This window comes from Papilio xuthus, unplaced genomic scaffold, assembly GCF_000836235.2.
Source record: "Papilio xuthus unplaced genomic scaffold, Pxut_1.1 DF826949.1, whole genome shotgun sequence".
Lineage (NCBI taxonomy): Eukaryota > Metazoa > Arthropoda > Insecta > Lepidoptera > Papilionidae > Papilio > Papilio xuthus.
In genome coordinates, this window is record NW_013531700.1 from 5,031,686 (window position 1) to 5,059,129 (window position 27,444).

Sequence of the window (27,444 nt, forward strand, 5' to 3'; positions counted from 1 at the left end):
TTTGACATTTACCGGCTGTTTGGAGACGTAGATTATATTTGACGACAATTTCGCACAGATGTTATAAATTTGGTAGTTATGTGATGCGCTTCAAGAAAAAAAATTATAAAAAGAAGAAAGGTAAAAGCAATTATAAATGATACGAAATAAAATATCTTGATATTTATACTACTATTCAAATGAACTAACATACAAAACCTACTGATAGGATGGTTGCTAACGATTGTTAAATCAATTTCAGAGAGAGCAAAAAAAAGGGTAAAGAGTTTAACATTAAAATGAATGAGAATGAAATTGATATCCTTAAAAATGAACTGGAACATGAAAAAACTTACAGGTATTTACTATACACCCTATACGCACTCATTAAAAATATGAATCAAATTTTTATTTTACATTTTCTTAAATAGGGAAGCCGCGGCATGGCAGAATACAGAACTTGAGAAACAAATAGTTTCTATGCAAGAGGAACTACGAAAATCTGATTACCCTTGGGACAAAGATGACGACTTGCAGAAGGAAAGCGCAAGACATAAGCAACTACTAGATGCCATAGAAATGCTTAAAGAACAATTGCCTATTTTGAAAGAAAGAATTAAGAACGCAAAAGTCTGTGGACCAGGTGTGTTCGAAATATTTTTACATTGACGTAGGTTTTCACTATATTTCGCACTTTCTGGCAGGATAAGGGGTGATCAATATTCAGATATGTTTTAGTTTAGAAGATTCAAATAATTAGGTCACTTCTTCGATAGGAGAAACCTATGTTTTACAAATGTGTTTTGATTTCAGATTGTAAACTGAAGCATGACGACCTCAACATCAATCTTGACATTCTTACGCCTGTAAGTATTTCATAGACAATTTTTATTTCATGTAATTGCTATGTTAATTAAATTTTCTTTGATAATTTCGCGCAGGCTGAACTTCTTCGCACAGTGAAAAGATTTGAAAGACTCAAAACGGATTTGATAAGTACACTACGTAGTAAAGAATGGCGCTTGGACTCGGAGTCTAAGGTATAAAATTACCAAATCATATAAATAGGAATCTAGGACTTATGTGGTATAAATAGAAATTAAATTTATTTCAGTTGTTCGTACGTGTGAACGACCAGAGGACTTATCTGCAGAATGAATTGATGATATGTCATAATAATATAATGCGTTTGCAAAGAAATGGCAACTATTGGCAGTAAGTAAATCACATTTTCTGCCACACTCAAAGTCTTTAAAAGATTACTAAGGGATTGTAAAGTATTGATTAAATTACTGAGTACGGAAATTTCACTGGATTTATTCGTAATATGATGTGAAATATGGTTTATTAAAGATATTTTGCTAAGTTTTTAATAGGTATTTAATTCCAGGAATATTCCCCGCAAAAATGACGAGAGAATCCTGGACCCAAAGCGAGGACCTATAAAGAAAATATTTTGCAACGACCGTCTACCACCAATTGTTACATAGTAGATTCTACCAAAAAAAATTGGTAGATTTTTAAATTTGTTTACTAGTAACATAGTAGAACAGAGTAGAAAATGTTACTTATAGATTACAGATTGTTGTAGATTCACAGATTATAAGAAAAAGAGTTCACTAGAATTAGGGATTCTGTTAAAGATTATTCTCATGTTTTTATTATTACTAGTAAAAGAAAATAAGAGTTACGTATTATGGTAAAAAAGGTATAAATAAAACTGCACATCTTTGTTTTAATAATTATAATAATGATAGTTAAATAATACAAATCTATATATCTAATTCTAATGTAGTTACAAATAAATTATACATTTAACTACGTTTTTTATTAAATAAATATTAATCTATATAAATTTAATATCTATTATATTTAGTATAGCTTGCTGGGAAGTCGACGTCTGAGTTTAAAAAATCATCGGAAACAGAATTCTCGTTAAAAGAAAGCGGTTTCTGATAAAGTGGAGCTGGAACAGAAAAAATCTTATTATTTTTTATGTTTTGTTTAATTTATTTATTAAAAAATAAATGATTTTTGATGACAAACGGGATAGTAGGTAACAACTAAAGTATAAATGCGTATGTCAAACGCAATAATGCGTTCGTCCTTAAATAGATATGTTATACCTCTTGTTCACACTCGTTGATACATACGTAAGAGAGAAAGAGATAGAATGATATTAGGTTGCAACATAAAATGGATCTCGCACCCGTGTACTTCCTGCTCACACTCATTGATATCTACGTAAGAGAGAAAGAGAGAGAAAGATATAACGTACGAAGCACACAATGGTGCCTGTCGACATGCAGCCGCAGATGTCTGGGGCAGGCGCACACGTAGCCGCCCGCCACGTTCACGCACGCAAACTCGCACCCGTGCACCTCCTGCTCGCACTCGTTGATATCTACATAAGAGAGAGAGAGAGAGACAAATGAAAATGTCAATATGATTAAAGTGCCTGGATTTTAAATAAAATTTTTTGTGTCCTTTTTATAATTTAATTGAACAGTAAAAATTAAATATAGGCTATATAGGTCTATATTTAATACATAAAAATGGTCATACTATTAAAAAACAATCATGTAAGTAGCGGATTTTTCAGCCTATATTGTGCTAAGTGAAATTTATATAGAACAATATCAAACAATATTTATGGGTAGTTACCTAGACAGCGCAGTCCTGCGGCTAGTGCGACATACCCCGCGGGACAGCTGCAGCGGTATCCTCCCGCTGTGTTGGTACACAACTGAGTGGCGTGACATTGGTTGCTCTCGATAGTGCATTCGTCCACATCTGTCAATTATACATCACTATGTATAATGTTTTTCAAATATCTTGACAGCGCTTAAGTTCGCGCTGGTCGCTGACCAGAACACAATGTATAATGACTTCGGGATGGGAGGGGAGGGGGGCGCGATGTCCTTGAGCCGCTAAGATATTTGAAAAGCATTATACTGTTTAAAAATGTGGCTTTTTATATTCCGAATCCAGATATAGTGGTGTAACCGGAATAGAGATATCGATAATTATTTTCCAGGAATAAAATGCCTTAACACAATAATACAAAATTCTAATTATATATTTTAAAATGTTCAATATAAGAATCCAACAAAAATAAAACAGTTTTGTGAGTATGTTTGTGAATTAAAAAAAACATTTTTTTTTCACTGACCTTGGCAGGTATCGTCATCGGCGATATAAGTAAAGCCAGCATTGCAAGGTCCGCGCTCGCTGCGGTCCAAATTCTCTGTCACATTCACGTCAAAGTACATTTGACCTTTTTTACCTGCAAATTATTTAACTAACTAGCTTTTAGTTCTTTTACACATTATTAATTAGAATCCTTTGGCGCGAATGGCGCGCTTCACAAAGTCAAGTGTCAGAATGATTAGTGAGGGGACATACATGTCGACATTTTAGTAAGACTAGTGTTGTGCCGACACACCGGCATGGTGTTGGATTTTCTTCCTAACATTACTTACTGCCCTTAGTAAATACTTAATTAGTAGCCCCAAACATTTGTATTTATAATATTACTAAGTTAGATTGCAAAAAAAACTTCAAAGTATGTAGAACATTTACTAAAAATGTATTAATCTTACTAATATTCTGGACGCGCAAGTTTAAATGGATGGATGGATTATTGTTTCTTATCCTGAATGACTTTACGGATCTCGCTGATATTTAGCATAGATATAGAACGTCTGGAATGACCCATAGACTAATATATTTTTTTAAATTTACATTTTCATTTAAAATGATTCCGTGATTTATTATATTAGTTATTTTATAATCGACAGCATTTCTTACCAGTTGGTACATAAATTTCCTCAGTATCCAAAGATCTTCTAAAGTCAATGTCATCTGGTTGCATCTCTATAACAGTTTCGGGTAAATACGAAGACATATCCTGAAAATGTCCAATGTATAGATATATGGATGGATGGATGGATATTTGTTAGAAGGTATCTCTAGAACGGGAAATTTGGCATAGATGTAGAACATGGTCTGGAAACACAAAAAGTTTTTTTTAATCCCGCGCGAACAAAATCGCGGGGAATAGCTAGTTGTATATTACATATAAGGGACATATATGTTTTATATCATCATCAGTTCACTATATGTCCCCACTGAGGGGCTCGGAGCCTACCCTAAGTTAAGGGTGATTAATTAAGTAATTAAGTTTTATATAGTTAATATAAAATAACTTACAGTTTCATTAGTTTCTTGGCTGCTGTAAACTTCATTTGTATTGTATCTCGATTGGGAACTGCATTTTGGTAAGTTCGGACATTTTCTTATCTGTCATCATGAAAGAAATGGGTTATGAGTTATTATATATTTTTTTCTTTATTTAAAATATTAGTGGTTTTTTTTTTGGAAATTTACTAATATTTCTTTTACCATTCCAACTAAGCTGTATGCTTGTGTTAGGATATGATTTACGACAATAGTCGAATGTCGGGATTTGAACCCACGACCTTGTGATCGGAAATCCGTAGCCTTAACCATTAGGCTATTAACGCTTATATTATATTAATGGGAGCCTATATTGTATTAGTGGGAGTGCGCTGAAAAGTATGTAAGTAAGAAAAAAAACTCAAAAACTACTCATCCGATTACAAAAATTCTTTTAACCATAGATTGCTTCATTATCACTGAATAACACAGACTATATTTAGTATTGTTCGCGTAACCAGACGGGGAGGGGAAGCATGGTCCCCCTCACCCTACCTAGAGAATAGTAAATTGTAAAATAGATATAAAAACTACTTGGAATAAGATATTAATGATTGCTCCCCTCCCCTCTATAAGTAATCTAGATCATCAGGTAGAGACGAATATGGTTATACACAAACCTGTACGTTGTCGCCGGTACATTGGTATTGCGCATGCGCACGACAGCGACGTGCCCGCGCCTGCGTGCCCGCGCCGCACGTCGCTGAGCACGCGCCCCAGCGCGACCAGCTCGACCAGCCTGACTCCTCCTCCTTACACACAATTACATACAGGATGATGGAAATTCATCATCAGCTCACTATGTTTCCCTACTGAGGGGCTAGAAGCCTACCCTATGTTAGGAGTGACTGGGCAATAATCAACCACGCTTGTCCAGTGCGGGTTGACTTCACACATATCTTTGAATTTCTTCTCAGATATGTGCAGGTTGCATTACGATGTTTCCCTTCACCGTAAGAAAGTCGGATAAAAGGTACATATGTAAATCGGATTCGAACACAGGACCAGCAAATTGCAAGTCAAGTGTATAACGCCTGAGCCACCGACGCTCTCATTGTTTGGAATTACATAAGAAAAACCATGTTGTCAGTTACAAAACTGAACATGCTGTATATCACAGGACTAAATATTGTTTATATTTAGTTTTAAAGGTAATTTAATTACACAAAGACTTATAGAAGTTAAATGATTTTGTCTCACTTCGCAAGATGGCATGCGACATTTCCTTCTGTCAATTGTCGATCCTTTACACGCGCTCTCGTCTAGTATTATTTTATCTGACATGGAAGTTTTGTCTGTAACAAATCACAATTAGAACAATCTTGTATATCGATAAATTGACTTATATCCTTAACACGTTAGCTGCCAGAATGATTTTTCGAAAAACGTTTTTTTTTTTAATTTTGCCCAAAACCATTTGAATGGGGCCTTGCGATTCACGCTGTATACAACAATTCGATTAAAAAGCCACAGCGAGGTGTTGAATGGAAGTATGGCTTGTCAGATACATAGTCCGTCACGGCAGCTAACGTGTTAACTATAGCTCGATAAGGATATTTGTCGCGGCAGACATAAGTGAAACTAATATATAGCTCACTAACGCCCCCCTGACACTAACAGAAACTGTCACAAGATCTTTCTATTCATTTTATGTAATTTTCTATATCTATCTGGTTTCTGAGACCAAAATATATATGTAAAACATCGTCATCAATCTTATCTTTGATTAACCATACGTAATAAGCTTTAAACAGAGATTTTATCTCAGAATCCCACGGTAAGTACATTTCACTTATTTTCTTACAGAACTAACCGCGATAGCAGCGCCCTCATCGGGTCAGATATCCTTATTTTACTATACTTTTAAAACAATAGTAATATCTTACCAATAGTATTATTATTATCGTCTATGTAGTGACAAAATCTAGATCGTTTCTGATAACCTAAACCGCAGGTCACATTGCAGTAGCTCCATTGTGACCATGCACTCCATTTACCAGGCACTGGAAAATAAACTCATATGTGTCATAGACTAGCTGTTGCCGGAGACTCTCCTCGCGGAATGCAAAAGAGACTTAATTAGTAGCCTGTGTTCTTCCAGACTATGTTCTATATGTATGACAAATGACAACGACAGACTCCCGTTCTAGAGATACCTTCAAACAAACATCTACCCACCGACACATACAAATTTCTAATATTAGTAAGATTGATTAGGATATAAAATATGATAAAAGTCTTGAGTGCTATCCCTGGTATAGCGTCGTTCATTGAAATAGGCCCGTTTTAGCTTTTGCAGCGCCCTGGGTGAGATTTTTGCGATGCCCCCCTTTTTGGTGATGAGGGAAATCATCCAAAGAGAGGGTATCTTAGGGTATGCCCTAAGATACCCTCTCTTTGGCTGCAGGCGCCGGTTTATATCCGAATCTGGCCCTAAGGCCCCTTATGCCTCCCTCACTAGGCGATTGGCCCACCTCGCCCTAAACTAACACCGCTACTGCATTGAAATATAAAAAAAATATTGTATTTCGAATGGTGTACCTTTAACCGCGAGGTTGTACCGGCGCGAGGCGATGCCGGCGCTGTTCTCCGCCACGCAGATGTACTGACCAGCATCACGTACTGCCGCACTCCACACAGCCAGCAGGCTGCTGCCCAACACGCGCTGGATGTGCACCTCCTCGCTCACTCGCTGGATATCCTATATTCATTAAAAAACTTGCAAAATTGAACTGAGTAGTTTCAATTCAAAGTGCAAGCTTTCACTAGATGGCGTTGTTTTCAATTGATTGAATAAAAAGAGACAGATGTTTGGTTTTGTAGAGCGCTATCTCTGTCACACTAAGTAAATACTGTTAGTGTGTTCGAAAATATTTGAATTATTAAATTGTCATAAGCACTAATTGCTGCACTCGGAGTCATTAATTGGGAATTTAGTGTAACGTTAGTAAGGGAAGGTTGCACTAAGGGACTCTCTTAGTAACCGATTTAAGACTGTAAGTGGTATTTAACACCGGATTATTAAACTTATAAAGAACAAAGTGTAGTAAACTATAAAATACCTTTAACCAAGTAATCTTAGGCGGTGGATGTCCGTCCACATCACATTTGAGTACAATGCTGCGTCGCAATGACACCACGTGGTTCTCCATTGTGTCATTGCCCACATTGCCGACGATGGATGACGGCTTTACTATAATCACGTTAAAATTGACTTCGATAGCTCCAACTTTGTTAGTCATGATACAGGAATATATTCCACTGTCGGCTACTAATGTAACATTTATTATCTGTAATAAATATTTGCGTCTTATTTAAGTACATAACTATATATAAAAATCCTACTTAAGTATCCCAAGTCACTCTGGAATACATAAGCTATATTTCCGACCAAAGGTTTCGGAGATTACAATGAACAAACATGGCCTAGCTTGACAGACAGACAAAAAAAATTGTTATAAACATCGCAAATATATTTGCGAAATATGTTTTTTTTTTGCGATATAACATACAGACACTCCTATTTTATTAATAATATTGATATATCATGTTTAAATAATCTTACTAATACCATAAATGCATATGTTTAGATGTTTGGATGTATGTTTGAAGATATCTCTGAAACGGCTTAACGGATCTCGTTGAAATTTGACATAGATGTAGAACATAGTCTGGAAGAACACATAGGCTATTCATAAAGATTTTTTTTAATTTCGCGCGGACAGACTCGCGGGCGACAGCTAGTTTAATACAATACTTTAATTTTAATTACATTTTTAATTTTTTTTTTATAAAAAAGCACGGAATATCAATGTAGTCTTAAGTGTTACTTACTAAAGTGACATTATCTTCAGTGAGATGCACTCTGGGTGTGAATTGAGTGATCTCTGAGTACGGATGTTTGATCCATGTGACATATGGTCTGGGAGCGCCCTCTGCAGGACAAGTTAGGTTTAATGCTTTACCAATTCTTGTTCTCACTTCTTTTGTACTTTCCTTCGGTTGTGGTGGTGGTACTGGAAGACGTTAGAAAATATAAATTATATTTATATATAAAAATTATTTAATATAGACAAAGAAAGTGTTTTTTGTAATTTTGCAGCAATATCGCCACTAACGCCATCTAGTTTAAATTAAAGGTTTTAATTCTTTTTTTGAATCGAATAGTAATTTTATTATCACTTTCCTCTATTTACATGTCCAGTATCTTACTTAATATTATAAATGCCAATATTTGGATGGATGTATGGATGTTTGTTAGAAGGAAGAACACATAGACAACTGATTTAGTTTTTTTTTATTCCGCACGGACGGAGTCGCGGGAGATAGCTAGTATATCTTTGCTGTCCTTGTCCTTCTTACTTGAATAATCTAGATCCAGATCTTTATGCATTCTTATGGGTATTTTACCGAAGAATGGGCTATTTATGCTTAATTATAAATGTGAGTTTATGAGATTGAATCAAACTCGAATCACCAATAAAAGTGACGAAGAAGACAAATAAATTAATTAGTACTGTCGTTAAATTGCAAATTTGTTATACATACTTATTTCTATAATTACATTAATTAATTGTGATATTAAATAAAATATTAAAAAAAAAAAACTAATAATTTACTAAAATATATTATTAAAAGGAGTCCCTTTAGGCAAGGTTTCGATGATACTGGCAGCGTTCCCCCTCTGTACAGCTAAACTAATTCTTTGACCGAGGTAGCTGCCAGCTCTTCGGTCCCCTGTGATGTCGATTAATTTTGTGATTTAATTAGTTAAATGAATAAACTCCTAAATAGATAAAAAACTTACCTAAAACATCAACCAAATAAATAAGACTAGTTACTCCAACTTTATTTTTAGCAACACAAGTATAATTGCCTGACTGTTCATACAATGCGTTAGGGGATTGAATAATTTCACTATAATCTGTATATATCATTGTATTATCAAACAATTTCAATGGTATATTGTCTTTAAACCAATATATCTCAGGCAATGGGTTCCCATACGGATGACAATGCATATAAAAAGCTTGCCCTGATAACACTTCTAAATTTATTATATTTGTTGAAGATGTCTCTTGGAATAAATTTTGGAATATTTTTGGTGGCTCTGAAAATATAAAATTTTATTTTAAAGTAATGTTGCTTCTATGTGTTTTATATTTCATATCTTACTAATATTATAAATGAGAATGTTTGGATGTATGTATATTGAAAATTATCTGCATAACGCCTTCATGGATATTGTTGAATTTTGGCACACATATAGAACATAGTCTGGTAGAACACATAGGCTACTAATTAAGTATTTTTTTAAGAGCAAACGAAGTCGCGGGCGACAACTAGTTTCATAAATTACGGAACAAAATTTTGCGCTACATAAGCGATAACTATAATAATAATTATTATATTATTTTAGAAGGTATTTCCAGAACGTCTGAACGGATCTGGACGTTAAGCACATAGATTACTACCAGGAATAGCGTAAAGGCAGATTTATTCTGGTTCCTCGCGGACGATGTTGCGGGCAAGAGCTAGTATGATAATATAGCTTTTTTTTTAATTAAACAACGGCCAACAACGTTCATAATAAGTACATTGTTACTTACCCAAAACATCCAATTTAATTTTCCTCTCGTCAACTCCACCTTCATTGGACGCCACACAGACGTACAAGCCAGCATCCGATGTTGCCACTTTATGTATAATGAAATCTGCGTAGTTAATATTTGGTGTGTTGTTAGCGAGAGTGTTACCATGTCTTATCCACTGTATGTAAGGTGTCGGCTTGCCTGTACCTTTGCACGCTATACGGATACGAGAATCTACCTGTTGGAAGTTTCAGTGATGAAAAAATTTAACTGTAGATTGTTCTAGAAACACTTGAGTGCACGTTGACGGAAACATTCTTAAAAAATATTTTCTTATTTCTTATCTTTGTCTTTTTCTAATCATATCTTTCTAATAATGGGAAAATTGGATGTATGTATGGTTGTTATTTAACTTCATAACAGTTTAATAAATCTAGATGAAATTTGAAGTAGAGACAGATTATAACTAGCTGTCACCCGCGACTCAGTTTGAGCGGTATATATGGATGGCTGTTTGTTAAAATATATTTTCAGAACAGCTCAACAAATTTTGATGAATGACACAGATGTATAACATATTCTGAAAGAACACATAGACTTATTGAGTTTTCATTCCACACGGAATGCTATTATTGGCTATTAATTTAGTAAGATAATTAACTTATAAAAACGGCTAAACACTGAGCGGTGAGACGCGGCCACAGTAAGCGACGTACCGCGTCCGCGAAATAATACCAGTCACACTCACCCTGATGAAATGCCCCCGATGGGCTCGAAACTAGTCGGTGCCACCGGACGAGTATACGTCAGTGTTTAGCCGTTTTTATATAAGTTTATTATAATGTCTCACGAAAGTTTGAATAATTTTAGATAATAATTCGTGTTTTTCTAATGAAATGCAGACTAGCAAATAAATTATGAATTACTTACAACAACTTCCAATATATCTATGACGTTAGTACCGATAGCATCATTAAATACTATAATATCTTCAATTTTAGCTATTTTAACGACATTAACTCTGTATACGAGATATGTGACACCCGCTTTGTTCCTCGCCTCGCATTTATATGTACCTTCCGACTTTGTCGTAATATTTGTATTTATTATTGTTGAATTTTTAATTAACCATGATGTGTTGCTGAAATCAAAAATATATTACAAGGACCATAGATTGTTTTTTTTTTTTTAATTTTGAGCAACAGTTTCCGTTGCAAGCGTGCAGCCATGTGTCAAAATTGTGACATTTTTAGTATGTTTTTATTTTTTTATTCATATAATTTTATTTTATAAAGCTAACACAGCTGAATGGTCCTTCGAGCCGGATGTCAAATCAGTTTCCAATATTCTATACTGTTGATTTTTGTTATACAAAGTTATCTTTTTAAAAGTGTGTTACTAATGTCGATACATTATAAAACATACTTATTGTATAATACATTTTTGTATGGAAGTTTCAAAAGTAAATCCGTAGTTATAAAATATATATAAATATATTCTTACGGTGAAGGAAAACATCGTGATGCAATCTGCACATATCTGAGAAGAAATTCAAAGATATGTGTGAAGTCAACCCGCACTTGGCCAGCGTGGTTGGCTATGGTATAATCACCCTTAACTTAGGCTAGGCTCTGAGCCCCTCGGTGGGGACGTATAGGGAGCTGATGATGATGATGATGATGAGTTATAAAATACATTTTGGGTTAACTTTTCTTAAATATTTGTTAAACCGTCTGTATTGTTGTTATATGTTTAAGATTCATTGTCCAATTTTAAATACTTACTTGAACGTCCATTTTATGTCAGGTTTCGGAGATCCCCTTGCGTTACATTCGAGACTAGCATTCGTACCTTCCTTCAGTTGAACATCCAACACATCGAAGTCAGATATAAAAGGTGGAACTAATAAACAAAATAAATAAAAATTGTTTGTATATTTATCCCATAGTATGTTATGAGGACGACAAAGAAAAAAAAAAGGAAAAAAATTGAGTACACTTTGATTATTTCCATTTTTTTATCGATTAATAAAAGGCTTTCTTAAGTATGCCAAATTTCAACGAGATCCAAACATTCGCATTTATAATATTAATAAGATATAACAAACCTAAGACGTCTACAGTGAATTCTTTTACGACTGTCCCGTGTTCATTGGCGGCTACACATTTGTACACTCCGGTCTGTCTGAGTTGGATATTTGTCAGCTTCAAATGACTCTTGTCCTCTCCTAGTAATAACTTGGAATTGAACAACCATTTCGTCTGAAATAAAACGTTTCAATATGAAAATATACGCCTTGTTACCAATATTACCATACCGTAATTTAGAGATATTTGGCATTAACCTTTGAGTATTGGTGCTTATTTTACTCTTAAGTCTACTTTTGGCAGGATTTTACATTATGGCCACATTGACCAATCATTTAGAGCAGCGTTTCTCAAAATTTGCTTCTTTATTTTGTATACGAAGTTACGCAATCATAATTGAAAATACTAAAGATGTATTGATTTAATTAAAAAATAATAAAGACGTACTATAAGGTGCCAAAGGAAATGGGAAATTACAAATTCTAGGGTCTTCGCTCATTACTTCGCTTCCCAAAACTGTCCTTTAATTTAAAAAAGACTTTGAGAACATTGTAAAGGTAATTTTAAAGGCACATACATCATACTTAAACTTTAAACCGTAACTAACTAGCCGTAAAACGTAAACTTACCTTAGCTGTAGGTTTAGCATCAACATCACAATTCAATTCAATATTATTTCCTGCAGAAACCTCAAGCAGCTGTGTATATGTGTTGGTGTGCGGCGGCCATTGTACGTCCAAAATGAGTGTCGCGTGCGCGCCCCCCGCCATGTTGCTCACTACGCACGCGTACCTCGCGTCGTGCGCACGTCTCACCGGCGTCAAGTGTAATGACGTATTTGATATTAATAATGCGTCCTGGAAATTGTTTAATGTTTTTATTGATTATTAAATGTATTAACTTCAGCCTTTTGGTCAGATTATAGAAATCTTACGGACATAGTTTATTAAAAAAGAGGTTAAAACTGCAAACTCTAAATATACAAATAGTGGATATATACATATCATCATCATCTCTCGTCAATCTCTCATCATCATCAAGGTCTCGGAGCCTATCCTAAGTTAGTCATAGCCAATGCTGGCCCAGTGCGGGTTGACTTTACACATATCTTTGAATTTCATCTCACATATGGGATTCACGATGTTTTCCTTCACCGTAACATCGAATATAACTATAATTTGACATTTAATTTACACAAATCATCGAACCTTATACCATTTGATGGTGTCATTAAGTCCACGACGCAGGGGGCATTCGATGGTGGCATTGCTGCCTTCCACCACGTGCATGACAGACTGAGACTCTTCAGACACCATCACACTAGGGACAGCTAGAATATAAAATTATCTATCTTACTAATATTAAAATTTGGATGGATGTATAGATATTTATTACCACATGCTTCCTAAACATTTGAAAGGATCTTTTTTTTGTTATTAACAAAATTTTTGTTTTCTAATATTTCTTGCACCATTCCAACTAAGCTTTATGCTTGTTCTAAGATATGGTTTACGACAATAGTCGTATGGCGGGATTCGAACTCTTGACCACGTGATCGGAAATCCGTACCCTTGACCATTTGGCTGTTGGCGCTTCACGCTTATAATATTTGAATCAGAAATAGTTTACTATACGGAATAGTCCATAATAGTTTTTTACAACCGATTTCAGAAAGGAGGATGTTCTCAATTTGGCTGTATGTTTTTTTATTGCACACTATAGTTACATGATAAATACTATACGAATCAAATAATACTTCGGTTATTTCAACATTACTGAAACTTATAGATAATGTTACTTACAGGAAGTCAGGCAAAAAGTTTAACTTACCGTATATTTGTACGGGCACAGTCCGTGTGGCGGAGCCGAGGATATTCTTAGCGAGACATGTGTAGTCTCCACTGAGGTCTTCTGAAGGTGACTTAATGGTCAACGTACCCTCCATGTCGATATCGTAACGGGAATCTATATATTTATGGTTATTTTTTAAAACAAACGCATTACAAAATACTTTATACAGACGCTCCAATTTTTAACAAAACCTAGCAAAAACTAGTTCAAACTGCTTTTAGTTGGTAATAAGTACTTTACCTTTATCTAAATAATAACCGTCTTTAATCCATACGACATAAGGTGTAGGTTTGCCTGTAGCTTTGCAGGCGAGGGCAAGAAATGTATCCAGTACTGTAGCGACATACGGCCCGGTGTAGTTGTCGTCCATTATTTTTGGTGGTTCTAAAAACATTTGAAAAAAATAAACAGAAATAATTAACTTTATATTGAGGAAAACAATGAAAGTTTATATACAACTCAAGTACATGATTTGCTGATTTAAATTTAACTTTATTTCATAGAAAAACATACAAACAAACCATTTATATTGAGAATAATCGTCTTTGCAGCGAAGCCCGCTAAGTTCTCAGCAACACATTCGTAATATCCCTCGTGTTTGTAATTCACATTTGTTATGTTCATTTGTCCGATCTCATTGAAACTGGAATATACACAAAATATATATAAATTTAGCCTAAAGAGCTAAGGGGTCAAGCACTTTTTTTATATCATAAGGTGGCAAACGAGCGATCGGCCACTTGAAACCGATGAAATAGCGAAGTGACCGTTGCCCATAGACATACGCAATTACATATGCGTTGCCTACCTTTAATCGACGGAGGAGAGGATGCACAGAAAGAAAATATTTTCCCTTCCCATGCATCCCCTCTTCCGGAAAGCCCACTTCCACTTCCCATCCTCTCCTTATAAGAAAAAGGATAGGAAGGGAAAAAGAACTAAATGAGGCCACCGGGAATTGCTTTCCACTTCACGGCTGTCTTCTGTGTGATCGTGACTTGACTTGATTTGTGATCCGCTTCCTGGATTCGAATCCCGTCATGTACCAATATGATTTTCATTTATCCGATGTTCTTACGGTGAAGGAAAAGAACGTGATATTGCACATATCTGAGAAGAATTTCAAAGATATGTGAAGTCAACCCGCACTGGGCTGTGGTTGACTATGGCCTAGTCACTAACTTACGGTAGGCTCTAAGCTCCTCAGTGGTGATGTATAGGAAGCTGATGAATGAGTCAACAATAAGCTAAATTTCGAGTCGTTTAACAGTGGATTTCTATTATAGAGACATGAATTGACATATTGTTGTCTCTTCCTTATCAGTGAGAATGAAAGGGATGACAAATATTAACTTAATTCATACTAAATTTTACCTTAAATCCGTTGTATTTTCAGCCAGTAATGTATTGTTAAATTGCCACAAGATAATAGGAACTGGGAAGCCAATAGCACTGCATTGTAGCGTTACATTGGAGCCTAATAAAACATTCTTTGTCTCCAATAATGGAGGCTCCAAAAATGGCGCCACTGCAAATAAAAATATACTATGACAAAAGAATATGAAGTACTATTAGGGAATTTGACGGTATTCAAAGTTAAAAGCGATAGTCTTGTAATCGTTTCGTTAACATTGAGACGAAATAACGTCTTTGAAACAATAACTAATGCAACGCAGTTTATAAACGTGTCACAAAATACATTACTAATTTCTTTTTGCAATTGTTCTTTGCATATTATGCACCGTTTGCGTAAATTATTACTGTATGTATTGTAAGAAGCATTGTTCGTCTCGTTGCAACAAACAAGACAACTTTACTGTAAGTGGAACACCGCGAATTGCCCTGATTGTACCTAAATATAGTTAGACAAACTTACAAACTTGTTTGATCGGATCTGATTATTATTAACAATAGTTTTAGACTCTTACCCCATACATAAACTGTGTAATTTAACATCGCATATCCATATGCGTTTGTCGCAATGCAAGAATATTCACCAAAGTCTGTCAAATTCGCAACAAACCTGAAAAAAAAATAGAATAGACAAATTAGATTTTTTTTATTTTAAATTCAAAGCTTTTTGCAATAAAATTAAACCAATATATATTACCTCATTCCATATTCATCTATATATTTCCTGTGTTCATTGACATTTACATCATTATGTGACCAAGTGACAGCTGGAGTGGGGGAGCCTGACACAGCACACGGCAGCTCCACCAGCTGACCTTCCAGCACTTGTATAACTTGGTCTTGACTATGTGTAGTTATTGAAGGCGACACTGAAAGTATTCAATAATTATACAAAAAAACAATAACATGATCATGATGACAACTCAGTTGATTGTTTAGTAAAATTAACACGTTAGCTGCTAGAATGATTTTTCGAAAAACGAAATATTTTTTTTTTATTTTGTCCAAACCGTTTTTAAATTTGAAAACACCTAAAATATAGTAATACCTTATTTACATTGCTCATAAACTTATTATTTACATATCAATGGAAGTATGGCTTGTCAGACACATATCCCACACGGCCTGATTGAAACTTTAGCTCCGACATGGCAGCTAACGTGTTAAAAGTTTAGATATACAAAAACAGCACTTTAACTAGACAAAATTGTAGTAAACTAAACTTTTTAAATATTTTAAGATGACAAATGAGCAATCGGCCATCGTAATTCGGCAATATAGGGAAGTAATCAATAGAAGGGACACACAGAAAGAGGATTCTTTTCCTATTTATACGTTCCCGCCAAATATACCTCCCCTTCCCATTCCTACTTTGAAAGAAAGGAAAACAGACGAATAAAATAAGTCCTAAGAAACGCACACTAGTCAGACTGTACGTGGAATTACTTCCACTTGAGGCATGTCTTGTGTTGTCGTGGCATTACATTCATACAACCGATGTTATTAAATCTCTATTATAACTAACTGTAACTACTATAAAACAAATGAATTATGCTATATTATATTCCCAGGGAAGTCCTGGAGTGGATCCCGTAAGGAACAAGAAGACGTGCTAAACAAACTTGGCGGCGCTCAGTAGCTGCAGACATGAAGGCAATTGGTCTGACATGGCTCGAGACCAAACGCAGATTTCAAGATAGAGCCCTGCCCCACTAACGAGTACATAGGACTTTAAGTCAAGTAAGTCATATTAAATAAACTATATACTAAAACTAAACCAAACTAAATAATATAAAACATCGACCCCAAATCGCGTTCGCACAATAGGGTTCCCAGAAGGCTGACGCTATTTCCCCATTGAAATGGCGCAGGCCCTTGGATCACCCGAGGCGTCGATGCGGTGTGCGTGATTAAATTAAGTTATTTCAAATAAGTATATTACAATATACTCACAATAAACTTGCAATGTATAGTTGTTAGTGAGAGAGCCCAAAGTACTGGAAGCGTTACAGTTGTAAGTACCGGAATGGTACACTGTCACATTTGATATAACTAACTCGTTTGTATTAGTTAAGTAGCTGAAAGAAACATATTTACCGCTTTTAATTATTTTTTTAAATCTTATCTTACTAATATTATAAATGCGAATGTTTGAATGTATGGATGTATTATAGGACTATATCTCTAGAGCCACAGTATGGATCTCCGTAAAATTTGGCAAAGATGTAGAACATAGTCTGGAAGAACATGTAGGTTAATAATTGCGTTTTTTATTATCTATTTAGGAGCGTCGGTGCCTCAGTGGTCAAGCACTTGACTTGCAATCTGCAGGTCCTGGGTTCGAATCCCGCCATGTACCAATGTGTTTTTCTATTTCCGATTTACATATTATATGTACATTTATCCGACGTTCTTACGATGAAGGAAAACATCGTGATGCAACCTGCACATATCTGAGAAGAAATTCAAAGACATGTGTGAAGTCAACCCGCACTTGGCCAGCGTGGTTGACTATGGTCTAATCACCCTTTACTTAGGGTAGGCTCCGAGCCCCTCGGTGGGGACGTATAGTGAGCTGATGATGATGATTATCTAACAAGATACTTACTCGGATCTTAGTTTAACACTAAATGTGTTAATAACATACTAGCAAGAAAGAAAGATGAAAATTATTAAACCCCCTTTCCACTAAACTTAGTCACGCGACTCGTATGTCAATCGAAGCCGCGTTAGTGGAAATCAATAGATTATAGACGGCTAATTGAATTAATGTAAAATGAAACTGTTTCAAATCTTAATTCTCTAAATTCTCTATATTTTTTGTTTAACCTTAAGCTTTTAAATATAACTTACACATTCTTAGAGTAAGATAAAGTTTTTCCATCTTTAGTCCAAACTACGAAAGGCGGAGGATTACCAACAACGTTACAATTCAACAAAACTTTGTCACCAGATTTGATTTCTAAATTATTTTCTTCCGATTTTCGTAAAGTTTTTAATTCTGGTGGATCTGAAAAAGATAAATTTTATATAAAGCGAGAATTTTTAATAACGGTTCAATAGTTTTTGACTTTATCTTACTTAACTTACTGATAAAAATGCGAAAAAATGTATGGATGGATGGATATTTGTTAAAAAGTATCTCCGGAACGACCAAACGGAAATCTTGCTAAAATTTATTATAGATGTAGAACATAGTCTGAAAGAACACGTAGACTACTTATTGAGTTTTTTTTAATTTCGCGCAGACGGAGTAACGGGAGATAGCTAGTACTTTATAAGCATATAAATATATTTCTAGAATATTAACGTAGAAAAATACTCACATAGTATATTTAGAAAAACTTGATAAATATCTTTTCCAATAGGATTTTCTGCTAAACATTGATAAAAACCTTCGTCTTGTAAACTCACATTGTTTATGGTCACAATAAAACCTTCTTCATTCACTTTGGTGTTGTTTCTAAGATTTTTAAATTCATCTGTTCCGTTAATTTTGTATTGCCATGTTATCTTCGGTTCTGGGTTGCCCTTTAATAGTCTGTAATTTTAGTAATGCTAATAAAAAGGATTGTAATATAAATTTGACAAACTTATAAATAATAATATACTTTATGAGACTCTGGGGAAGAAGACAAATAGAATGACACCTCGCTCGTCTATCAGTTCAGTTGTTAAGGTCTTAGGCCGCCACAATGGAATTTACATAAACAAATCCACATCTTACTAATATTATAAATGCGAATGTTTGGATATATGTTTGTTAGAAGGTATCTTCAGAACAACTGAACGATACGAATACGATCTAGCTGAAATAAAAAAACATAGGCTACTAATTACTCGCGGACGAAGTCGCGGATTAGGGCTAGTTAAAAAAAACAAACTTCAATACGCACAAAAAGTTACATTACTCTCTTTGTCAGTCAGGTAAAAAATACATAAATTAAGGTATATATTGTTAGGAAGAAAATCCGATATTGTGCCGATGTACTGGCAACACTAGCTTTACAAAAATGTCAACGTTTATGTCCCTGCACTAATCATTCTGACATTTGACTTTGTAGCGAAAGCTCGTCATTCGCGCTAAAAGATTCTAACTAATGTCTAAAATATATAGAAATGTAACGTATCTTCGTTTTCTCTTTATGTTATGACATTATAAATATTTATATATATTTTTTTTTTATTATAAAGTGATACCAAATCTCACCTACATGTTATAAATGCGGTGTCGCCTCTGCGCGCTCTTATACTGGAAGGTTCTTTAGATAAAACAGGACTTTCTGTAAAAAAATCAAATTTCAGTTATTATCTTTAAAAAAAAACAGAAACAACAATATTTTTAAACGGGTTTTGGTCTTATTAACCCAGTTGAAAGTGTAGAACATATTTAAAATAAGGTAGATGGCTCAAGGGTTAAGCAGTTGACTTGTAACCTGCAGATTCTGAGTACGAATCCCGAAATGTAGCAATATGTTTTTAGATTTACAAAATGTACATTTATCCGACATTCTTATGGTGAAGGAAAACATCGTGACGCTGCACATATCTGAGAAGAAATTCAAAGATATGTATGAAGTCAACCAGCTGTGCCAGCATTGACTATGTCCTAATCACTAACTTAAGATATGCTCCGAGCCCCTAAGTTGGAACTTAAAGTGAACTGATGATATTTAAAATATCTCACCCAATCCAACAACTTGTAACGACCCATTAATTTGTATCCTTTCATATCCATTATCCATTAAACAAGTATAAAGTCCGAGATCATTAAAATCAATTTTCTGTATATATAGCGTGGTTCCATCTTCAGATATATCAATGTTGTCGTCTGTCTGTATGTCTGTGTTGTTGTGTTGCCATGTTATAGTTGCCGGAGGATGGGTGTCCACATTGCAGTGTAGGTCTATTTGTGAATATAATTCTACTTGTTGGTCTGAAAAGTATAAAAATTAGGTTAGTTTATTGGTTTTAATAATATCAGTAGTTTAGTTTACTTATTACGAAAAAATCTTATAAATTTTAAATTTTAAACTATTAAAATTATTAAAAATCTTATTTATTAAAAACTAGCTTTTGCCCGCTACTTCGTTCGCGTTGTATTATAAAAAAGCTTAATTAGTAGGCTATGTGTTCTTCCTAGCTATGTTATACATCTTTGCCAAATTTCAGCGCGATTGATTCAGCAGTTATGAATATACCAAGAGTTACCAAACATCCATACATTCGCATTTATAATATTAGTAAGAAGTAAGATGGTATAAAGTCTTAATAATTTAAAGAAATTTCCTATCAAACTATATAAGTATAGATTTAATATGAGAAATCTACACTAAGGACTATCTTACAAACCACTTAAAAGGTTACCTGTAAAGTTTTCCAATATTCGCATATTCTTGCGTACATTTACTGTGACAGTATCCTGCGCTTTCCCGACTGAGTTCTCTGCTATACAGAAGTAGGTCCCGTTGACATTATATCTGCCACTGTCTAACATCACCACGCTCCTATATACTGTCTCTTTCACTTGCACTACCTGCAGGAATCATTATATGTTACTATAAAATTTTTAATCAGGACAAAGTAGAAAAAACACAGATTTTAATCAAACAACAATAAGTCAATTTTTTTTTAAAGTCAAAACATTCGCATTTATATTTACCGTATTATTAAACTCTTCAGTCCCTCTCCTCCATACAACTGTAGGCGGCGGTTTAGCTCGCACAGTACACACTAATTGCTGCATGCTGCCTACAACTACTGTTATGTTTCTATCTTCGATATTCACTTCAGGCTTTATCTCAATATTTACTTGTACTATATCTGAAGCTTTAAGGATAAACATAAAACATAAGTGATTAATAACAAAAATTAATAATGTCACACATTAATATTAGGACCAATAGATGGCACTCTGCAAAAATAATTATAAAACAAGAATATCTGAACCGGCGGTGCCATCGTTGTTACTTTTGTCAGAATATATAAAACCTACTTGGACATAGAAAATGACAAAAGAAAAAAATGACATGCCAGCTACAGTACAAATAGAATAGTGATATCTTTTGACGTAGACTGGGGGGCGCTAGTGAGCTTATAATTTAATTGGACTTATGCCCATCGAGTCAGATAACCTTAACGGTCTACATTTGACATTGCCATACTAACAAATTGTCAAATGTTTTTTTTTTATAACAGAAGGGAGGAAACGAGCAGCGGGAACACCGAGGTGTTCAACGACGCCCATGGACATCAGCAATACCAGAAGAACCGCAGATGCGTTGCCGGACTTTGAGGTGGCGATAAGCTCGCTTCTTGAAGGACTTTAAGTCGTAGCGGTTTGTAAATACCGCCGACGACAGACCATTCCACAACGCTGCTGTGCGAGGCAGGAAGTTTCGCGCAAACCGCACGGTTGTGGATTGCCAGACATCGAGATGGTGTGGAAGGAACCTGGCGGTCTGTCGTGTCGTCCGATGACGGAACTCGGCGGCTATAAATGTGTCATAATAGTCTCGATTGTGTGATAATATCACAAAATAGTAAATAATACCAACCTCTATGTGAATTTCGTAAACCAATACAAGTCCAGTAACCCTCCTCAGTGAGTGTCACATCTAGAGTAATATTATAAGTGCCATTAATTACCACTTCTTTTGCCACCGTGCCATTTGGTGACATCCATTGTGCCAAATTAGCATTCTCCACTTGACATAGTAATTTTAGATTGGTATTAATTTGTCCGGCGACATTATGGTGTCCTAATATCTTAGCTGTTGGTTCGCTCTCTATAATTATGTATGTTGATTGATTTATTGAACCTCCTGTAAATAATTTATATACAGGATGTACAAAAATTGATCGTTTACTCACATTACTTTGGTTTACGATCTCTAGATAGGTTTAGAATTACAAAAAAATAAACACAGATTAAGTTATTGAGTACGGCCATATCATAAAACAAATGTTTTGTTGGTAAAAATAAATTCAGTTTTTTTTTAAGTAAATGACATCTTAATTATATATTTATTGATAACTAACCTCTGTTAGCAGCTAGACAGGTGTATTTGCCGCGATGTTTTTCAGTGACGTTGGAAATCGTCTTATTATAGGAATAAAAGCCATCAATATTCCGACCAACCTTAATATTAGTCACTGAAAAAAAAATGATTTTTTATTTATCTTTAAAAGTTATACGTTTCAAAACCTAAAACTTATTCTAGGATAAAATAACTACCGATGTTTTTAAGGCAAGAGAAAACATCGTGGTGCAATCTTCATATGTGAAGAACTTTGAAAATATATGTGAAGTCAACCTGCACTATGACAGCGTCAGCCTTATACCACGTTCAGACCAGGCTAGCTCAGTAAGCCAGTCACGCTCGAAATCGGCGCTGACGTATGTGTACACCCACGAAAGCCAATAAGCCAGTCTGACCAATAACTGGGATGGCGTTCTACTTTTCAGGCCAGTTCGGCCACTCTACGACAACTGGCATAATGTAGACGGTCTGTTAGTCAACCAAGCCTAGTCACAACTAATTTAAGGTTGTCATCAGCATTTCAGTAGGGACGTGTTTGTTCACAAAGTCACTGAAACTCACCATTAACAGTTTTGCCATTGTTAAATATAATCTGACTCTTAAGAAGTACGGCTTCACTGAAGACCGCACAGGAGATAGTCAGGTCTTCACCAGCAGATAGTGTTGCGTTCACTGGCAATACTGACACTTGGGGCGGTTCCACTGTTGAAGAAAGTTTGTCATCAGGGTACAGAATTATAGTAGTGAGTTAGTAATTTAACTTTAATCTCGAAAAAACCCTTCCTTTGTGATTCATAAGTAAGTTTTGCTAGTAATATTAATGTAAAGTTACGTACTGATATTAAAAAAAATATTGAACGAGTACTATAATATTATATAACATTTCTATATTACAAGACACAAGGAAAGAATTTAAAAAGCCAATACAAGAATAGTTTTGATAATTATAGGCCTAAGAATATTCAATTCTAGAATAAAGTTCCGTTTTATAAATAAGTTTTTTCATACCGATGTTAAAACTAAACTTGTGCTTCAAGATTTGTTTTATTTTTATAAAGTTTAAAAAAAACCACTCAGACAGCGACAACGCCCCACCCCCTCCGCTTTCACGGAGAGCGAACGATCATCGAGGGCTGACAGCGAGCTGCTGCCGCCCGCCTCACGCTCAGGGCGTCGCGCCACGTCTCATCAACGTGGTTGGTACAATCTCACATGTTGTGAAGGTCTCGTGAAGAACTTACTATAGAAATGATCCTATGAAGTAAGGTCTTGTCTGCCGTTACTCGACTCGCGCAACTCATTGCGACAGGGCGATATTCTATATCGAGTTTCACAGATTAACTAAATACTTACAGCGACATCTAGTATCATAATATAACAATTTTTTTTAATATTTATTTATAGCTAACAACGCCATCTTACGGTAAAATGTGAATTATTATAACAATTCCATCAAATACTTTGTTATTCATTTGATATAGATTGGCATTGTTTTGTTTGCAACTTTTTAAAAAACAATTCTACAACATTGTAAATAAACTGACATACAGAGATTTTAGTGCCAAAATATTTTTTTACCTAGTAAGGAGAGTTGCGTGCTAGTCTTGCTTTGTCCCGCAGCGTTGCTTGCAGAACACCTGTAAGTACCAACATGGGCTTCGCTCATGTCTTCTATCACGTATTCTATTGAAGTGCTCTGTCTGAAATAAATTAAAATAAGTAACTAACTGTCACACTTATCAGTCGCTAAGTGTGACCCTAAGGAAAGATATCTTCAATTTTATTTCTCAAGTATCGTTTTTTTTTTTGGTGGAATTAGTTTACACAATCAAGTACGAGTTAAATTAAATTTTCGGAAAAAACACGCCTCAAAATCATATTGCTATCTCAACTTTCTCAAAGAGAGTGAGAGAGATGGATTTATGTTTTACTCACAGACTTGAAGTCTTCCTTTGCATCCTCGGCGAATCTCTGGTCCATTGAACAGTTACAGGAACAAGACTTTCCACATTGCATTTGAGGACTACACGATCGTGCGACCGGGCTTCTATCTGAAAATATAGCTAGCTGTAGCTCGCGACTTTGTCCGCGCGGAATTAAAAAAAAATTGCAGAATTCTATACATAAATCAAATTAAATAATTTTTATATTTAAAAAACATCTTACTAATATTATAAATGCAAATGTTTTAGATAGACGTATATTTGTTTGAAGTTATCTCCAGTAGAGATCAACGAATTACGATGAAATTTGACATAGTCTGGAGGAACACATACGCAACTAATTAAGATTTTATTTTAATTCTGTGAGGACGAAGTCGCGGACGACAGCTGGTTGATAAATAAACAACCAATGTGGTTGCTGCGCCAGCGCAGTATATAACTAAGATTAAGTAAGATGGCATTTTTTTTTAATTTAATTAGGATGATTTGGTTGTATTTACGTACCTGTTTAGGCGCAGTTAGATAAGGAACATCTGAAAAGTAAAATCATTTAAGGTCAGTGTTTCAATTAACTTTTAAATAAATCTTAACTTTTTTCTATACAATTGATCTAGTACTAGCGAAAGTTTGTCACATTTTTCTCAGTTACAGAAGTTTCTCTCTAACCAGATTTTCTCGCGTATGGTGGTCGTCTATTTGGTCAGGATAATGTTGTAGTGTCTCGCTTATAGTGGTTTCTCGTTTATCCAGGTAGGACTATATACTTATATTTAGAGGTTACCTGGTGGTTTAGCTTGCACGGCTGTTGGGCCAACTCTCCGAAATTTTTGTCCATTTTGATCTCGCCCATTTATCTGTAATCAGATAGATTAAAAATACGTTTAATGTATAAGAATTTATTAAAAAATGGCAACCCCAAAATTAGACTAAATTTTAATCGATTTCTTCAAAAATAAAAGGAATAAAGATCAGTCTACTATTACTCTGGACTTAAATTCTGAAGTTTAAACGTTGCAAATCTCAAAAAATGTTGATTTATGGTGGGTTTCTGAGATTAAAATCCCAGTATAAAACATATCGTCATACCTCTCAAAATCTTTGAGAAAACAGAGATAAAAATGTGTTATAAACAAGGATTTTGGTCTCAGAAACCGACGATTGATCTTACAGCGATATAAAAGAAATCATCAGGCGGTATAAAGGCGTCAGCTAAGAACATATCGTCTTTTTGTTTGACGGGAACTTCGAAAAGCGTCTTTCCATCTGTTGTTAATATTTCAGCGAAGTCAATTTGAACCGGCACTTCTGATATAGAAATTAACATGTGGTTATAAGTTCCTGGAAGCAAAATTTAGGTTATCTTTTATAAAATCATATTCTGAGTATAATGACGACTTAATCAGTTCATTTAATCTACACTAAGGGACTCTATTATCCCTCTAATAAACGATGTTGAGTACGATCTGGCAGCTATGATTTCAAGAAAAAGATTTTTATAAATCGAAGTCAGAGATCTTATTTAAACTTAATAATATTATATGCAAATGTTTAGATGGATGGACGGATGGATGTTTGTTTAAAGGTATCTCGAGAATGGCTCAACGAATCTCGATGAAACTTGGCATACATACGACATAGTCTGGAATAACACATAGCTTACTAATTGAGTTGTTTTAATTGCGAGCGAACAAAGTCGCGGGCAACAGCTATCTATAAAAAACAATTTACTTCAGTATTTATATCATTCAGAAAAAAATTTAAAAGTACCCTACCTTGCAAAGGTCGATAGCTAGCTTCTTCCATAGAGTTAGTTTTCTCAACAGAGAACCCGTGATCAAATGTGATATTTGATAGACCGGACACTTTGACGGAATAATCTTTTTCACTCCCTACTGTTATAGTCCAATTGCCAGGTTCCGGTTCTAATACTTTAACTATCTGGAATTATATAAAAAATTATACTACCCTCATTTTTTCACATAATGTATTACAATTAAATCTATGATATAAAATAAAATATTTAAAAAAAAAACTAATAATTCACTAAAATATGTTATTAAAAGGAGTCCCTATAGGTAAGGTCCCGAAGATACTGGCAGCGTTCCCCCTTTGGATAGCTAAACTTATTCTTTGACCGAGGTAGCTGCCCTCTATTACAATTGTTTTTAATATATACACATAAAAAAAACATATTATTAAATAAGAAAATATCTCTACTGGTTTTACTGAAATAGAAACTAAAGTTTAAATAATTCAAAGTTGTTAATTTACATACGAATTGGAAAAAGATGGAAGAGGCCTTCACCCAAAGTGGGGTCCATATCTAAAGACTTAAACCTAACAATACTAATACTGTAAGAGAACTACTAACAATATACGAGTACTACTCATGTAAATAGTTATTTTGATATGGAAATAAAAGGCTTTATTATTATTATTTACATACGAATCATAGAATTATTAAATTCAATCAATAAATTGGCTCATTCAGTTCACGGCTCACTCGTTCATTAAATAACCTTCAAATTATGTATCTAACATACCATAATCTCAGATAGGTCCAATGTGGTGACAAGCTGTGGTGGCCCCACGACTTCGTGTCCGCTGGGGTTCACCACTTTAATAGTGGGCTTAGCTCCAGATACTGACACAGTCACTTCTCCTAAACTACTGTCAACTGGAATCTGAAACCGATAAAACGTATAAATAAAAACGTTATATCACCATTGGTTTCTGAAACCAATCTGTATAAACATATCGTCATCCCTGTCATTATTCTTTGACAAAAAAGAGATAACAAAACATATTTTATACAGAGATTTTGGTCTCGGAAACCCACGGTACGTCTTGTAATGCAAGGGGAGATATAAATAAAGCAACAATTTTATTATTAATTACGTATGTAAGTACTGACATAGTTATATGTTAATAATTAAATATGCAGTGACCGACGGGCTGCTTCCGCGAAATAATACCAGTGCCACTCATCCTGATGAAGGGCTCCCGATGGGCTCGAAACTAGTCGGTGCCGCCACCGTGAGTGTTTAGCCGTTTTTATATCAGTGTAATTAAATATGATTTATTTCTTAAAGGCTTTATCGTAGACTTACCGCTTGCGTGTAGTTGTAACCAGCTGGGTGTACTGCAGAGGCCAAATTAACACTTCTGCCTCGTATCGAACTTCTAACAAAATCCAATATCTGGGAAATAAGGAAAACTTGCCAATATACAATATACATGAATAAATAACATAATATCTAGTGTCACTGAGCGATTGTAAATTCTGACAATTAATAAA

At 34.8% G+C, this 27,444-nt stretch overlaps 2 protein-coding genes across 3 annotated transcripts; one reads left to right on the plus strand and one right to left on the minus strand.

Annotated features, from left to right (window-relative positions):
• The first annotated feature begins 38 nt into the window (after positions 1 to 38).
• LOC106120832 (uncharacterized) lies at positions 39 to 1,603 on the plus strand. Of its 2 annotated transcripts, XM_013316289.1 has the most exons (7): positions 39 to 120; positions 242 to 337; positions 411 to 622; positions 793 to 845; positions 921 to 1,019; positions 1,094 to 1,194; positions 1,370 to 1,603. In XM_013316289.1, the coding sequence occupies exons 2-7, from the start codon at positions 279 to 281 to the stop codon at positions 1,467 to 1,469; spliced, it is 624 nt and encodes a 207-aa protein (XP_013171743.1). In that variant the 5' UTR covers positions 39 to 120; positions 242 to 278; the 3' UTR covers positions 1,470 to 1,603. The 2 variants fall into 2 exon arrangements, with proteins under 2 accessions (XP_013171743.1, XP_013171744.1); XM_013316290.1 differs by having other exon boundaries at positions 52 to 337; positions 1,356 to 1,603.
• A 232-nt stretch (positions 1,604 to 1,835) lies between these two features.
• Positions 1,836 to 27,339, minus strand: LOC106120601 (hemicentin-1). The gene is made up of 43 exons (XM_013315954.1): positions 27,257 to 27,339; positions 26,690 to 26,830; positions 25,919 to 26,084; positions 25,315 to 25,484; positions 24,928 to 25,000; positions 24,651 to 24,679; positions 24,139 to 24,254; positions 23,782 to 23,903; positions 22,765 to 22,905; positions 22,202 to 22,315; positions 21,718 to 21,984; positions 20,823 to 20,989; positions 20,528 to 20,696; positions 19,848 to 20,096; positions 19,371 to 19,443; positions 18,487 to 18,701; positions 18,014 to 18,170; positions 17,114 to 17,238; positions 15,858 to 16,029; positions 15,676 to 15,770; positions 15,122 to 15,275; positions 14,269 to 14,390; positions 13,988 to 14,131; positions 13,727 to 13,861; positions 13,105 to 13,226; positions 12,526 to 12,753; positions 11,917 to 12,070; positions 11,594 to 11,711; positions 10,740 to 10,950; positions 9,828 to 10,047; positions 9,026 to 9,328; positions 8,053 to 8,234; positions 7,281 to 7,508; positions 6,760 to 6,919; positions 6,105 to 6,221; positions 5,419 to 5,513; positions 4,839 to 4,970; positions 4,192 to 4,281; positions 3,790 to 3,889; positions 3,152 to 3,265; positions 2,644 to 2,772; positions 2,258 to 2,383; positions 1,836 to 1,945 (listed from the first exon to the last, which is right to left on the minus strand). The coding sequence occupies exons 2-43, from the start codon at positions 26,690 to 26,692 to the stop codon at positions 1,836 to 1,838; spliced, it is 6,117 nt and encodes a 2,038-aa protein (XP_013171408.1). The 5' UTR covers positions 26,693 to 26,830; positions 27,257 to 27,339.
• Between the last annotated feature and the right edge of the window lie 105 nt (positions 27,340 to 27,444).

Excerpts from the sequence above, each read along its gene's own strand:
- LOC106120832 (XM_013316289.1), top strand. The coding sequence starts at position 279 with ATGAATGAGAATGAAATTGATATCCTTAAAAATGAACTGGAACATGAA. Across the intron at positions 338-410 it reads GAACATGAAAAAACTTACAG|GGAAGCCGCGGCATGGCAGA; the intron begins GTATTTACTATA and ends TTTCTTAAATAG. Across the intron at positions 1,020-1,093 it reads GCTTGGACTCGGAGTCTAAG|TTGTTCGTACGTGTGAACGA; the intron begins GTATAAAATTAC and ends AATTTATTTCAG.
- LOC106120601 (XM_013315954.1), bottom strand. Across the intron at positions 25,001-25,314 it reads ATGATTTCTTTTATATCGCT|ATAAATGGGCGAGATCAAAA; the intron begins GTAAGATCAATC and ends ATCTGATTACAG. Across the intron at positions 13,227-13,726 it reads TGTGCCCGTACAAATATACG|CTGTCCCTAGTGTGATGGTG; the intron begins GTAAGTTAAACT and ends TTTATATTCTAG.